This window comes from Drosophila subobscura, chromosome O (genome assembly GCF_008121235.1).
Source record: "Drosophila subobscura isolate 14011-0131.10 chromosome O, UCBerk_Dsub_1.0, whole genome shotgun sequence".
Taxonomy (NCBI): Eukaryota; Metazoa; Arthropoda; class Insecta; order Diptera; family Drosophilidae; genus Drosophila; species Drosophila subobscura.
In genome coordinates this window covers 13,403,665-13,418,741 of record NC_048533.1, presented here as the reverse complement: position 1 = coordinate 13,418,741, position 15,077 = coordinate 13,403,665, and the positions used below count along the sequence as shown (strand labels likewise).

Sequence of the window (15,077 nt, the reverse complement as noted above, 5' to 3'; positions counted from 1 at the left end):
TCCTAGTGGGCATCTAAAAATTGCAGTCCACGTACCACCCTCCACCGACAGCTCCTCATCATGTGACTGCATTTCATGTAAGCTTCAAGTTTGCATGGCTTTTGTTTTGATTTAATTGGAAAATATCATATTCTCTGGCGATATATGTACGAGTACGTACTCGTACGGTGCACAAAAATTTCAAATTATATTCAATTATAAATTACACAAAATCGGAGCAGAGAGGGCAAGTTACTGCAGTGGGGTGAGCTGAGGGGGAGATGGCAATTGAAAACGATTTAAATGTTTGCTTATTTATTAGCGCATAAATTTGTTTTTGCAGAACTTTTATTTGTTGCCATTTTTGTTGTTATTGTTGTTGCTTTTGTTGCTGCTTTTGTTGCTGTTGCCACTGCCAATTGTGCATTACATGCCGGCAATTGTTGTTGCATTGATTTCTGGCGTGATTTCCACGATTATTATGGCAGCAACAAAAATGAGTGGAGGGAAAAAACAAAGGAAAGTGGGGCAAGCATTTAGGCCGATGTTTATGATACACTCACACATGGATTGTGTCTTTGTTCAGAGATATTGTGCTCTAGTTTTGAACAAATTTATGAATTTGAAGATTCACTTTTGTGGATTTTGCCAGCTAAAACCAAGTAAAATCATGGTGCCCACTGGGAGGGTATAAAAATGAAAGCCAATGAAAAAATGAACCGATTAATTAATATAAATTATAGCGGAGCGCATTTAATTTATTTATATACCGTTTTTATGACTCCAGCTCTGGCTTTTCGTTTTGGTTTCGTTTCGTATCGTATCGTTTCGGTTTTTTTTTTCATTTGTTTTACGGCGATTTTGTAATGTCGTGTTGCTGTAATTGTTGTTGTCATTGATAATGAGCGAATTATGTAATTACAATTTGTACATGCAAGTGTGAGCATGTGTGTGTGGGTGTGTGTGTATGCGGGTGTACATATGTGTGTGTGCATGCTTAAGCTTTTTTTTCACAATTTTTTGTGTTTTGTTTCTCGATAAAAACGAGCCATAAATAAACAGGTGTAATAATGGCCGCGACAAACAATTGAAATTGATTTAGAAATTGTTCATCGAAATTCAATAAAAATTTAATAATAATAATAATCATGTAAGGGCTTGTTGTTTGTTTTGTGTAAATTTAAATTAACCGTATTTATGTGTAGGTTTGGAAAGGTATTTATTGTTAGCGGAAGCCAAAATGAAATCATATTAAAATATATCATAATGGAAATTAATTAACATTTATTAAATAAGCATTCAATTGAATAAGCGAAACATATTAATTGCATAAAACTAAGAATGGATTAAGCGCATTTAAATAGGCCCAACGAAAGAATTCCTGCAAATTGAATAAACATTTTTCCATTAGTTGGAGTAAATCACAATATTCATTCACATTTCCCTTCTAAGCACATTTGACACTTATGAGCTATTGGTACGTATCTTTTTATAAGCTTTGGTATTGAATAGACGTTCACTGGGTTTTGGTTGCTTGCTTGGTGCGTTATTGTTACCACAAGAGTTATTGTTGTCCCGAGTTCATTGAAAGGAAAGCCCCTGTAAAGTGAATGTCTTCATGGCAAAGTTCGCAAATGATTTATAGGGACAGCTTCATCGGTACCGCATTGAAATTTGCTTCACTCTAAATGCATGCACGTTCGTAGTGTGTTTTAGTTAAGACTCCACTGATAGATAGTTGCAGATGTGTGTCTTTCATCAAGGATATTACTTCAAGAGCTCATACGTTGCAAAATTGATTCAATTTTAAACGAAACTTAATGAGTATTTCCGCTCTTGGGACATAACTGCTGTGATTTTTCGCTTCATAGAGTTTTCCGCATTAGGTCTATATATTATAATTATGTTTGTACATTTATGCAAATATCAGACGTCTGTCAATCATCACACATAATTTTCCAATTGAATTGAAGCCAACATTCGATTAGACTTAAAGTTCTACCGAAAAGAGCCCCAAGGGTTATTCTTGTGCTGTTTGTGAACTGCATTCGTAGCCAGAACTGGAATATTTCCCCTAATACGAATTTCACTGGGTGCCACACACCACTCTGGCTGCCCCATTGAGTCGATGAAGATTGGTAATTTGCCTATTCAATTTGGCTTTGATTGCTGTTATGGCCATGTGAATATGAGGCAATTTCTTGGCAGTATTCGTATTTGTCTGGCCGCACACACACATGCACACACATGCACACCCACTTGGCCATAACCAAAACTATTTGGTTAAACGCTCAACTTGGCCAGCAGCTCAGGTGTGGCGAGAGAGTGGATGTGGACAATGGCTGGGTTGTTCGGGTGGGATTAGGTGGGTAATGTTGAAGTGAGTTATGGGTGCCGTGTCCCCTGCCACATGCCAACACCGACGCATGCGCAGCGCTTCAGGCATGAAGATGACAAGTGATAAGCGGAGTCGAGGGGGGAGAATGCCAGACATCGCCACAAGATCGCAGACACGTAGCTCCCTCCAGCCGCCAGCCCCCAGCCAACGGCCAAAGTTTCATTAATTTAATTGCCGCAAATGTTTGTCACTTGTGTAATATTCGTACTCCTAATTGGGAATTACAAGTTCGCACACGTTCCGCCAAGAGATACGTATAATTAGCATTTCCCTCCGTAGGGTGCTGGTGGATTTTGGAATGTAAAGAACTTGCAAAGTGTGTCCTAAGCAAACATCAGACGTTAGATAAAGTCGTTAAGATGTGCAAGCAACAATACCAGACGAAGGCGGCAACCAGCTAGTAGCTAACAGCTTCCCATCGAATGCAATTACGAGTAGTCAGTCGTACTATTGTTGACCCACTAAGTGGCTGTACACACTCAGGCACACACACATTGCCCTGGCCAAAGGTTGGAGGGTGGAGAGAGCGTTGCTAAGAAGCGCATAATGCCCCCCGCTTACAAATCCCTGCATAATTGAGTCTGAAAGGAGCCTGGGTCTCTCTCGGACTCATTAGATGCTGAATGGCCCCATATCCATCACCATGCCCACCACACGAGACACCGCAGAGAGATTCATCTGAGCAGCTGTTAATTGAGATTCAATATGAATGTGGGACGGAGCAGAGCGGAGCGGAGCGGCTCATGAATGGCTTAGCTGAATGGATGTGCCATAATGGGGAGCGGCCCATGAACTAGACGCTGTCACAGACCACTCAATTTCAATACCATTGCGGCTCATAAAATGACGCATCAATATAATCAAAATTATCATTACCACCAGCCCAGAAGAGCCGTCATTGGAGTGGAGCTGCTGCTCCATTACAACACAGCAACGATGCATGAGAGACATAAAAACTAGAATCAATATCCATATCCATTAGCGTTATCGTATCAGCGAACTCGAATAATAATAACGTGCTCTTACATATACATATGTATGCATGTATGTATGTATATTTGTGTGTGGCTGTTGTGGCAGGACACCGCAGTGGCAGATAGAGAGATACGGATACGGTGTGGAATGGACACTGGGCATCGCATCGCCAGTGGGGCTGCTGCTGGTTTGCTGGGACTAGCACGAAGATACTCGCACACCCCGTGGTGCTGCTGTGGCAGTGGCTCTCTCCTCTGCTGCCCGTCCATTTGTCTTCACGTAATTATCTTTTAATAGATTTAACGAACATTTTTCGCACCGACTCTTTGGTTGTGTGTCAACCCAGTGACAACAGCAGCAACAACAGGACCAACACCAACCAACCATAACAACAGCCACATCAACAAATAGCAATGAATGGAAGCAGAAAAGGTTTTTTCCTTGGAAAATCCAACTGAACTTTAGATACACTGAAGAACTATAATTAACTAAGAGGTTGAAGCTGCACTGACTGCAAAGCTGACTGATTGTACAAATATTTTCCACGATTGCTGTCTCAGGAAATCGAATAAATAATAACAGTCGAGTGATCTTTCAAGTGCAAGCACACATTTGCCACGAGTATTTGTAATTGTTGGCTAATGAAATAAGAGTAAACAGGCAAACAGGTAGGACAAACCGATTGAATGACTATGCCCACTTGTTGTAAAAGGGTATGGCAAACAGCGGCAGGCCAGAGTCCACACAGTAGTCCGAACCAGAGCCCCAGTCAGGGCCAGAGCAGTGCAGTGCAGTGCAGGACAGACACGGACCCAGAGCCAGTCGCAGTCCCAGTCAAAGCCAAGCGGAAGTCGGAAGTTGTATGGCACATGCGGTGGTCGCGGCGGTTGCGATGGCGACGCTGGGTAATGGTGATGCCAATGACTGTGGGTGGAATGGAGGTGGACTATGGGTGGAGGTGGCAGAGGTGATGGTGAATGGTGGAATCTACGGCTATGCTGATGGCAGTATTGGCAACGTTCGACCATTTTCATTTTATGGACTTTCAAACTGTTGCTGTTAATTATTTCTTCTTCTGTTAATGTGGCCGCTGGTGTCTGGCCGCAGTTCTTACTTATTCGATCGCCCAGCATCTGCCACCCAGATAGGACGCTCTTCCTGAAGCTGGTGCTGGCGCTGACTTCTCTTCCTAGGACTCACTCCTCTTCCTGCTCCTGTTCCTCCGATAATGGCCATGCTGTTGATGATGATGTTGTTCTGGATATTATGCACAGCTCCGCTCCGCTCCACTCTTGAGCTTCCTCTTCGGGCACTTCCTCTTGGCATTTCTCGCCGTTGTTTGCACTTTTTCGCCATTTTACACTTTATTACAAAGGCATTAAATAAAATTCAAAGCGAATGAGCCTCGTCAAAAGTGTTCGACGAGGGGGCTTGGCATTTTTGATTCCCATTTGGTTGCATGGTTGCTGCGTTTTGTGGTATGGCTCGGGTGGGTGGATGCTTCAATGAAGTGGTGCAGGCATCCCCATCCACAGCACCGCGTAGTTCTCATTGTTGCTGCTGCTGCTGCTGTTGCAATTCTGTTGCTGTTGCGTGGCCAGCAGGCGCTGCTGCTGCTGTAGCTGCTGGCTCTGCGGCCGCTGTTATTGTTGTGGTTCATACTTTTGTTTTTCAGTCCATTGTTCCCCCCCCAAAAAGTTTCTGTTGTAGTTGTTGCTTTTATTGGAGCAGCAGCAGGCTGGGCACCGCACGCAAACAAGCGCCAAAAGTAAAAGAAGTACCAGAAGTGGCAAAAACGAATCGAGCTGAACAGTGGCATGAAAGCTATTAGCAAGTGGAATTGGGGGAGAAGGCAAAGATATAATTTAATTGCATATTTTATCCAACCTTTCCTTTCCCGTTTCTCTCACAAATTACCTACGAAAAAGCAACTGCTCTACTTTCCCACCACATGCTCTCTCGTCACACGTGACTTTCATGCACTTTTCGCGCTACCTTGACCCACTGTGCCGCGCTGTTTCAATTAGCTGCGCTTCGATGTGCATTGACGATGGAGTTTCGGTGTCGACAACGGGCCACGGCAATGGCGGGTGCACGGGCCACAGAGGAGCAGTATCTGTGGCTGATACTTAAACAATGTATAAATTCGTCTACAAAGTCGCTGTCCCTGCCCCAGTCCCCCTGCCCACCATCAAAGGTTCATTCAGTGCGTATTTGTGGATGAAGGGGGAGGCGCTTTTGGAGCTGGAGCTCTCTGTCTACCGTCATTCTGGGCTGACGACTGGACTGGAATGACTGACTGACTCCGCGTTGGCGTTGGGTTGGCAGCAGCGGAGGCGGAGACGGCATCGCCGGTGGGAGGCTACTGTGGTCGCCAACGTGGTGCAATCAGCTGCAGTGGCTGTTTGGCCGACATTGCCAGTAGTTAGCCATATATTCCATGAGCCCGGGGGGGCAAATGAGTCAGGGTGTTGTCAGGGGGGAGGGAGGGAGGGAGCGAGTCAGTCAGTCGGTTGGCTGGAGCTTGGCAAGCTGCCCAACTAACTAAGTGTCTCTTTTACCGCACTGCTTCTCTCTCTCTCTCTCTCTCTGTCTGTTACTCTACCCTCTGTCTCTTCCCTCTCTTATCCGCTGCTCTCCCATTTCATTGCATTGCGTTGCTTTCGTCATTCATTCGATTGAGTGAGCGCCGAGCCAAGCGCAAGCAGTGTAAAAGCTTCTCAATTGGTGTGAAATGCAACACGCTGCAATACTGACGGGGGGGTTAAGGGGTGGGTGGGTGCTGGGTGCCAGGTAGCCAGTGCCACTCTGCTTGGTTTGCAATTGTAAATATGCCAAATATGGCAAATATGGGTTAATTGTGCGAGACTTTGACTTGCACAAAATTATTTAATTTCACATTTTCGCATCGAATTTACTGACACGGCATTCTCGCACCTGCTGTCTGTCTCTGTCTCTCTCCCTCTCCCTCTCTCTCTTTGTCTTTTGTTTGCTCTATGGATGTCCCTTTTATTTTTCGGGTGTAGTGGCAGGGCTTTTCATTGTTTTGCTTGCTCCCATTGTGCCATGGCCGGACGATTGTTGTTTGTTTTTCCCTGCCAGTTACTGGCAAACAGTCAGCATCGCAAATATAAAGCTCTGTGTAATGCGCAGTTAATTGAGTTTCGTGAAGAGCTTAAAATAATAGAGTATCTGCAAAAAATAACACCGCTTGAATGTGTTTTAGGGATTTGTAAGAGATTTGTTAGAAATTTGAACAGGCAATGCTGCCAATCTGGCCAATAATGAAAGAAATAAGTTATGACATAATACAATAAATAATAATAAATAATTAAAAAATATAAAAAAAATAAATAAAGTAAAGAAATTGATCGATAAAAGGGTTTCTTTACTTTCATCTATGTTGCCGAGATCCGAGTAAATTATGCACTGATTTTCAAGATATATTATGGAGTCTTTCTGGTGCCCAAAATTCACCAATTTATGCACTATTAAATAGTTAACAAATTAAGTAAATTAGCACTAGAATGTTAGCGTTAATCATCAAAATGGCCAAAAGCCATTAATGCTCGATGATTGACTTAATTAAATTATCGCATAGAACACATTTCGCCCCCAAATAAGGTTAGAGCATCAAATTGAGTAATTTATTGCCCATATGGCAGATCGTTATTAATCGCATTAAGTACGAGTATTTGTTTTGTAAGAAAAGTAATAAAATTGATTTCATGATAATAAAGATAATAATGATATTGATGATAAATCATCTTTAACGAAATTGAGTCATAAAAATACTTATTGCAACGATTATCACCCATTTACTTTGACTGCTGGCTTACACTGATGAAACGCAGTGCACCCGTCATATGTTCTCTTTCTTGCTGCTGCTGCTGCCGCTGGGGCCTGCTTTTGTTTGCCGAGATATTTATCTCGCTGCGGAACAATGCCCGACGAGCTTTGATTACTTTGTCATTTGCGTTTGGGCCTGGAACGGTGTGTCTGGGGTCCCGAGATGTCTGTCTGGGCCGCAGATAATCGAGAACTTAATTCATTTAGCTGCAGTCTTTGTTGTTTTCGAATTTTCTGTAATTATCACTATTAGTGTGTTCGAGTACTTTGCACATTCGGCGGTAGCTTGTGCACGCCTGTCTTTGTACACTGTACATCAGAGGCAGCAACGTAGCACTGCGTCATCGAAGTGGCAACGAATCGATTCCAAATGCAATTGAATTGAATCGGAATTTGTGTGTGTGTAACAGGTTTCACGCGTGCTTCAGTATTGTACTCAAAAGTGGATGCTCGAACTGAAAAACGAGTTAATTTCGTGGCTCTGTAAATTACTTTCGATGCAAATGAGCAATTATTTTTGTTGGCTCGCTGTTAATTTATGTCCAAGTTACGGGTTCAAAGATTCTTTAATTCATTTATAATTATCTCCCAACTTTTGCATAGTTTCATTCACCTCTCCCATTGCGCATCACGCCGCCCTGCATTCGGCCTCAAAAATGTTGAATTTTATTATTAAATTTTATTTGAGTTTCGAGTCTCATTTCGGTTTCGGTTTCATATTTTCTCGTTTTCGTTTTCGTTGTCGTTGTCGTAGTCGTTTTTTGCTTTTGCTTTCGCATTTCGGGGGGCTGTGTCAACAGGTGCGTCTGGCACTTCATTAGAAATTTCAGTGGCGCTCCGTGCTGCTTTTCCCAGCATTACCCCTGGCTTTCCCAGCTCTGAGAAAACTTTTAATTAAATTTCGAGCTTTACCGTAGCGAAATTTACTTATACATTTATATATATTTGATTTTTGGTCGCCAAGAAACAGTCGCATGGAGACCGTTTTGGGTGCCTCATAATTGGCTTTATGGTTTTCGCATTTCCCATTCAACTATTCCGAATTAGAAAAACATTTTCCCTCCAAAAACTTCTGTCAAAGGGAAAAGGGTGTGCGGGTATTCAATTAGGAGATTATCTGTGGCAAGCGAAGGGGTTTGTCATGGCTGATAACTATTAGAATTGGGTTTAAAGTTTTGTCTCTGAAAAGGGGAATATTCTATTGTATTTGTAATGTTCTTTAAAAGAATATCAATCAATCAGCTTTCAATTCTCTTTTGTTTCCAGTTAATTGTTCAATTTGTATACCTTTAAACTCAGTACATTATCGTTTTTCTTCCTTACAGATCAACCTGAAATTATTTCCCGTTTAAGATGGATGATCCCAAAATAATGAACATTATGAATGGCATGAAAACACTGGAAGATCATTGTCAGCTCATAAATGACGTAAAGGGTGAGTGACCAGACACAAGCCAGACCTCCCAACAACACCAGGCACGAGCAGAGTTATACCCCAGATCATTGGACAAGAGTAATGCCCCCCACCGAAGCGCACACACACACACAAATCCCCAACCGCAAAAAAGGTGTTTTTTGTAACATTACATTACAGCAGGGGGTAGAGGGGTGGGTGGCTTATGGCAGGGGAAGTGGCGGCTAAAAACAAAATTTTGTTGGTTGAAATTGACAAATTATGTGACAGACTTTTGTCTGAGCGCGGCAACCCACAAAATCCAAAGAGCCAACAACAATTGTTGACAATTCACTCAAAGCAAGGATGCGCTCCGGCTGTACCCTTAAAGAGAGGGTGCCATGGCTTGGAGGAGTTGGTTGGCACTGAAACTTCAGAGAGAATACTATCAGCAATTGTATCGATTGAAACTCAATCTACTATTACTTCTTTGGTTGATTTTCTATGCCCATCAGCGCATTGCGCATTTTTTCAAGGGTATCCAGAGTGGCGACCCCACAAGTGGCAGACTTTTCTTTTCTGGCTGGTGCCGCCGCTCTTGCTGCTGTTGCTGTTACTGTTGGTGTTGGAGTTAGCGTTGAACAAATGCCCCAAAGCGCTCAAAAAGCTTTAAACGCCGCACTCGACTCCACTCCATGCCACACTCCAGGCTCCCGACTCCGAGTGGGGCCAGGCTCAATTTCGCAGCGTCCATAAACAATGATGGATGGTGGGGCATGGTGTGGCATGAAGTGCTGTCTTTGGGGGCCTGTGATGGGCTGGGTTGGGTTGGGTTGTGTTGGGGTAGGGCCCACTGTTGGTGGCACATTTTCAGTTTCAGTTTCAGTTTTGGCTCGACGCGATGCGAGGCGATGCGAGGCGAGGCGCAGGCGAAGTGCGCTTGAGTTGCATTTAAGCCAATTAGCATAGGCAAACAAAACATTTGAGTGAGCGGGCCAAGTGCTTGTGGTTGAGTGCGGCCTCAGGCCAGGGCTTCGGCTGAGGCTTCGGCATCGTCATCGTCGGCGTCAGCGTCGTTGGCTTCCAGGGGATGGCGGTGGCAGGCCACCAATGCTGGTGTCAGCTCTAGGTGTCAAGTTGTATTTGTGTGAATGTGTTTGTTATGCTTGACGCTGGAGATGGAAGCTGCAGGCAGCTGCCTGCCAGCCAGCCAGCCAGCCTGCCTGCCTGCCTGCCTGCCTGCCTGCCTGCCTGCTGCTAGGGGGCAGGGTGCAGCGTTGAAGGGCTGCCGGCATCTCCTCAACAATGTTGCATTTATTATGCAATTATCAAGTGGCAATTGTGTGTCTGACTGTGTGTGCATGTCCCAGTGTGTCCCTGTGCACTGTCTGACAGTGATTTACGCCGACGATTGGCAATTAGGCATCTCGAGACACGGGCAAAGGCAGCGCCTAAGCAGGCCATCTTCAAGATGAGATGCCATTCAATTGAGGAATGTGCTGCACGGTGCCATCGTACACTGGAAGAAAGCAAAAGGAGAATAATTTAGGGGAACATTAAAGATTCATTTTTGCGACTAGTTTGTTTGAGGTTACATAGAAACTGACAAAGAGAGCAGGAATTTATTTATAAAAACACACAAAGAAAATGATAATTAAAACCCTCTGAAAGGATAGGCTTTAATTTGTATTTATATATTTTAAAGATTATCATTCCATAAACCGATTTTTGTGGAATATTCTCTTAATATTTACCAACATTCCAATCAAGAGAAACATTCATCACTCACACCTCCCCGCTGATCCACAACTCGTTACTGTTCCCCATTAATTATTCCCCAATTTGAAACTTCATCTCGGACTGAAAATATTTACTCTTTCTGCCATGATTGCTTTTCGCCCAGTGTGCATATTAATACACGTGTAGCAGCATATGTATGAGCGTATGTGTGTGTGTGTTTCTGTGTGCGGTTGTGTGCGTTTTAGACAATAGATGAATGGCTCGACGAGCTGCTAACTTGCAAATATTTATGAGTGGCCCAGCAAGTGGCAGGCAGCGGCACACCAGCACCGGCGGCAACCGATGCCAACGCCGCAAACAACAATGTGGGCAGGGGTAGGGGTTAGGCAAGATGGATGGGTGATATATGTATGTGTGGCATGTGGAATGGGGATCCGGGGGATGCGTGTGCACCCATCGGCAGGCAAACGTTGAAACGTCAAGTGTTGTTGCCATTTTGGCACTTTGGACAAAAATGCAGGCTAGAAGCTAACCTCCGGCCCCATGCAGCCACCAGCCTCCAGCCTCTCCCTCAACTATTCCGAGTGGCAGTCTCTATCTGTGTGTGTGTGTGTAGCCGTATTTCTGTGTGTGTGTGTGGCGTGAATTATGCGCAATTGAAGTGGCATTTGATGCGCATTTAAATTCGTGACGGCGCTTCAAGTTGGTGGCAAACAAACCGAACGGAAACTGAACCAAATCGAACCCACAGCAAACAGCCTTCAGCTCTCAGCCCACAGCCCTCAGCCAGCCCTCAGAATGGGGGGCAGGGGCAGGCGTTTCCTGAGTGGGAGGGCCATCAATGATGCGCATCAAATTGGCTAATTGTTTAATGACTGTTTGCATTGATCTCTTCCCTCCCCCCCACAACGCAAAACCCCACTTGTGTGGCACAGATGAGTCTCCCATGCAAATGTTCTACAAGGACAAGGGCGTATTCCTCACTGGCGGCACAGGATTCTTTGGCAAAAGTAAGTTCCACTCCACTCCCGCGTACGTGACTGGAATTTCATATACTTATCGCCCAGTGCTTTCCTCTTCCTCTCTGTCCACCCCTCAGTTATCATCGAGAAATTGTTGCGCGTCACGGAGGTGGGACAAATATATTTGCTGATACGCACCAAAAAGGGCAAGGATGCATTCGCACGAATCGAAGATCTGTTTAATGATCCGGTAAGTGTTTGATTGGTAAATTCTTTTACATGTTTTACCTGTCTCATTCGTTGCATTGATTCGCCTTTAGGTCTTTGACAAGATGAAGCAGCTGAATCCCAAGTATCGCTGCCAGATCACAATCATCAGTGGGGATTGCTCTCTGCCGGGAATGGGCATCTCGCCGGATGAGCGTGAAACCATTATGGAGAATGTGAATATTGTGCTCCACAGCGCGGCCACTGTGCGGTTCGATGAGAAGCTGAAAATGGCCATTGCCATCAATGTGCATGGCACCAAGGAGATCATTAAGCTGGCCAAAGAGATTGTCAATCTGAAGGTGGGTTGGTCTCCCTCTGCTCTATCCTTTCCTTTGATTCTTTATCCTTACTTTGTGTACTGTTTCAGGCCTTTGTCCATGTCTCCACTGCATTTGCTCACTGCAACATGCGCCATATCCAGGAGAAGTTCTACAGCGGCACCATGACCGGCGAGAATGCCTTCAAGCTGAGCGAATGTCTGGACGAACACACCTTGAATACCCTCACGCCGACCATCATCAAGGGCTACCCGAACACGTATACCTTCACCAAAGTTCTGGCCGAGAATGTGGTGCAGCAAACGGCACAAAATCTGCCAGTAACGATCTTTAGACCTGGCATAGGTTGGTAGTCCTCATTCTTCATGATCTTTTCCAATACTTATCCACGTTCTTCCACAGTGATCACCACATACCGTGAACCAGTTACTGGTTGGATCGACAACATGTACGGACCCTGTGGCGTCATTGTGGGCATTGGTTCCGGCGTGCTGCGCGTTTTCACTGGTGATATGGACAACAAGGCGCACATTGTGCCGGTGGACATGTGTGTGAATGCGCTGTTGGCCAGTGCCTGGGATATAGCCAGGAACAAGTGAGTGAAAGCTCCAACTTGGTTGCCAAACAAACATCTATAATGCTCTCCCTTTACAGATACGAGACACCGCCCATTTATAACTATGTTCCGGATGAGGAAAATATGGTTAGTTGGAGGCGTTACATGGAGGATGGCTTCGAGTATGGCTGTGATATACCGATGCGCAAGTCCATATGGTATCCGCGCTTCACCATCGTGCCACACATGTGGCAATATCACATACTATGCTTCTTCTACCACACATTGCCCGCCCTGATCATGGACTTCATTATGGTAATCATTGGCAAGAAACCAAGGTGAGTTCGCAACATAATACTCTGGGTGTTCTCTTCACTAACTCTCCATCTCTCAATAGAATGATGAAGATCTATCGCAAGATCCACAAGCTGAGCAATGTGCTCAAGTACTTCAGTTCAAATGAGTTTCGCTTCGACAACGATAATGTGAGGAGTCTCTCATCGAAGCTGGATGACAGGGACAAGCGGCTGTTTGCCTTCGATATGCGCGACTTGGACTGGACCAATCTCTTCCGCGTCAGTCTCTACGGGCTGCGGCTGTATGTGGTGAAGGATGATCCCAGCAATATTCCAGAGTCCATCAAGCGCTACGAGAGGTGGGTCTTTGCACTGTTTAATTATATTTTATACCCTCTAATGACATTTATTTTCCCTTACAGATTGAAGGTCCTGCATTATACCACGCTGGCTGTTTTCTATTCGTTGGTCGCCTGGGCACTGTATGGCCTCATCAAGCTCATATTCTTATAGGATCGCTACACTTTTTCTTATGTATTAATACTATAGGGCATGTCTTCCAGTTATTTTACTCTTCCCACTCCCCCGACGTCTTTCTTTCTTTGTTCTCTAACACTTTCGTTTCCTGCAATAGTTGTAGTCGTAGTTGTATGTTTGTACCATATCCTTATGCCCTTAGTCATATCTTTGAAACGCTTTATCCGACCCTTGTATAGCTTAGTTCGTACTTAATGTATCTTAATGTAAATTCGCTGGAGTTGATTGTGATCGCAATAAAAACTTCATCACATTTTGTTTGGGATATGTCAAAATAAATTTCTTTAATATGGGAAAAGGAAAATAATTTACATTCTTTAAAAAATGCAACATTTCCATGACCAAGTGAATTAAATTCCAGTAAATTGTTCTACCGAGCGTATACATAATATGTTATACTTGACATTTATTGGGTCACATCTACGCTTCATCCCGCAACCATCTCTTAGTCCGACTCTTTGCATGGATTGTTTGGGTTTTTGCCAAAAAAGTATTTTTTGGGGATCAAGCTCTCGCCCCAATTGACTGAAGGCCTAATCCGTTTTGCCTAAAAACAACAGCAACAACGAGGAATACTCGTGGCACAAATTGAAAACAATAAGATTCGTTTGATTTACACACCAGCTTAATATCGAAATATTTTATTGCATATTTGCAGGCGTTTGGCAAGTGCGAAAAAAAAGAGTCGTAAAAATAATGCCCAGAGGTAGCTTATCAAATTGCGAGCAGCAGCAGCGGCAGTCCGATGCAAAATCCTGTAAGGCGCTTTATCGCTTTATGCCCCCCATCCGTGCATATGTGTGTTCGTGTGTGTGTGTGTGCGAGTATGCATAAATAAATCCGCACATGTATCGTATCGTATCGCTTTGGATTGCAGCCCTGGCATTCACAGTCGTATGATTTCAAAATTAAAATCACGGCATAACCCAATCACCCCCAGACACCCTACCCCATCAAGCCAAAAGCCTGCTCGTCATACTCTTGCTCCCTGGCACTCATCCTGATTTTAATGCCCCTCTCATCCCCATCATCATGCTCCTGCTCATGGCCCTCCACATACTTTTGCTCCTGCTCATGCTCCTGCTGCTCACAGCTCATTCCCAATACAGCCATAAAACTCTCGCATACTCATCAAACATACACGGAATAAGTAAGAGGAGGAGGGCCATACACATACAGCCAGAGGAGTGTCGGAGAGATGGAGCTGTAGCTGGAGACCGTGGAGGTTGGCGGTTGCCTTCTGCACATTCTGTGAAAAATGTTTGTCAAACCGCAGCGAGCGTGGCGTGGCGTGGCGCGCAATGATTGAAGCTACTGTGGATGCCACAGTTACTGCTGCTCTACTCAGCGCTGCTCAGCTTCAGACTTTTCTCCACAGCCAAAGGTCCAATGTAGATTTTTCACGAAAATTGCCACAGCGTAACGGAAGCGCTTCCAATTAAAGTGAGCGTGTGAGGGACTGTACATCTTTCTCAGAGTTTCTTCGAGTGTGTTTCAGTTTGTGTGTGACAATAACTCCCCAATATGTTTTGCTGCATAAATATATACATACATACATATGAACCTACACTCACACATGTACATACGTACATATGCCTTGGATGTTTTTGTTGTTGGGCCAAAATTGCAAGCGCCGCAACACGAACGACCGAGCAGAACATTGAAAGACCAAACAATCTCAATCTCTCAAATTAGATTTTCAGAAAAATGCACCTCTGGGAAATGCACAATGAAAAAGCAACTGGCCTGCACAGACACGCACGCACACAACGCGGCGGATGGGCAGACGGGCGGGCGTGAGGCTTCTCGGCTTCGGCATCGGCTTCTGTGGCTGTGTTTCTTTT

General features: G+C 44.5%; 1 protein-coding gene across 2 annotated transcripts in view; it reads left to right on the top strand.

Annotated features, from left to right (window-relative positions):
* LOC117897404 (fatty acyl-CoA reductase wat) overlaps window positions 1–15,077 on the top strand; it is a 49,478-nt gene that overhangs the window by 17,302 nt on the left and 17,099 nt on the right. Inside the window, exons 3-11 of one of the 2 annotated variants that reach the window (XR_004649090.1) lie at window positions 8,527–8,636; window positions 11,270–11,344; window positions 11,434–11,546; window positions 11,617–11,865; window positions 11,934–12,189; window positions 12,247–12,439; window positions 12,499–12,738; window positions 12,798–13,055; window positions 13,119–13,460. Coding sequence is in view for 1 of the 2 variants with exons in the window: in XM_034806227.1 (XP_034662118.1) it covers window positions 8,555–8,636; window positions 11,270–11,344; window positions 11,434–11,546; window positions 11,617–11,865; window positions 11,934–12,189; window positions 12,247–12,439; window positions 12,499–12,738; window positions 12,798–13,055; window positions 13,119–13,209 (1,557 nt within the window). In the remaining variant the exon portion in view is untranslated. Of the gene's footprint in view, window positions 1–8,526; window positions 8,637–11,269; window positions 11,345–11,433; window positions 11,547–11,616; window positions 11,866–11,933; window positions 12,190–12,246; window positions 12,440–12,498; window positions 12,739–12,797; window positions 13,056–13,118; window positions 13,503–15,077 lie in introns of those variants that run through there. The other variant, XM_034806227.1, reaches the window with a different exon arrangement.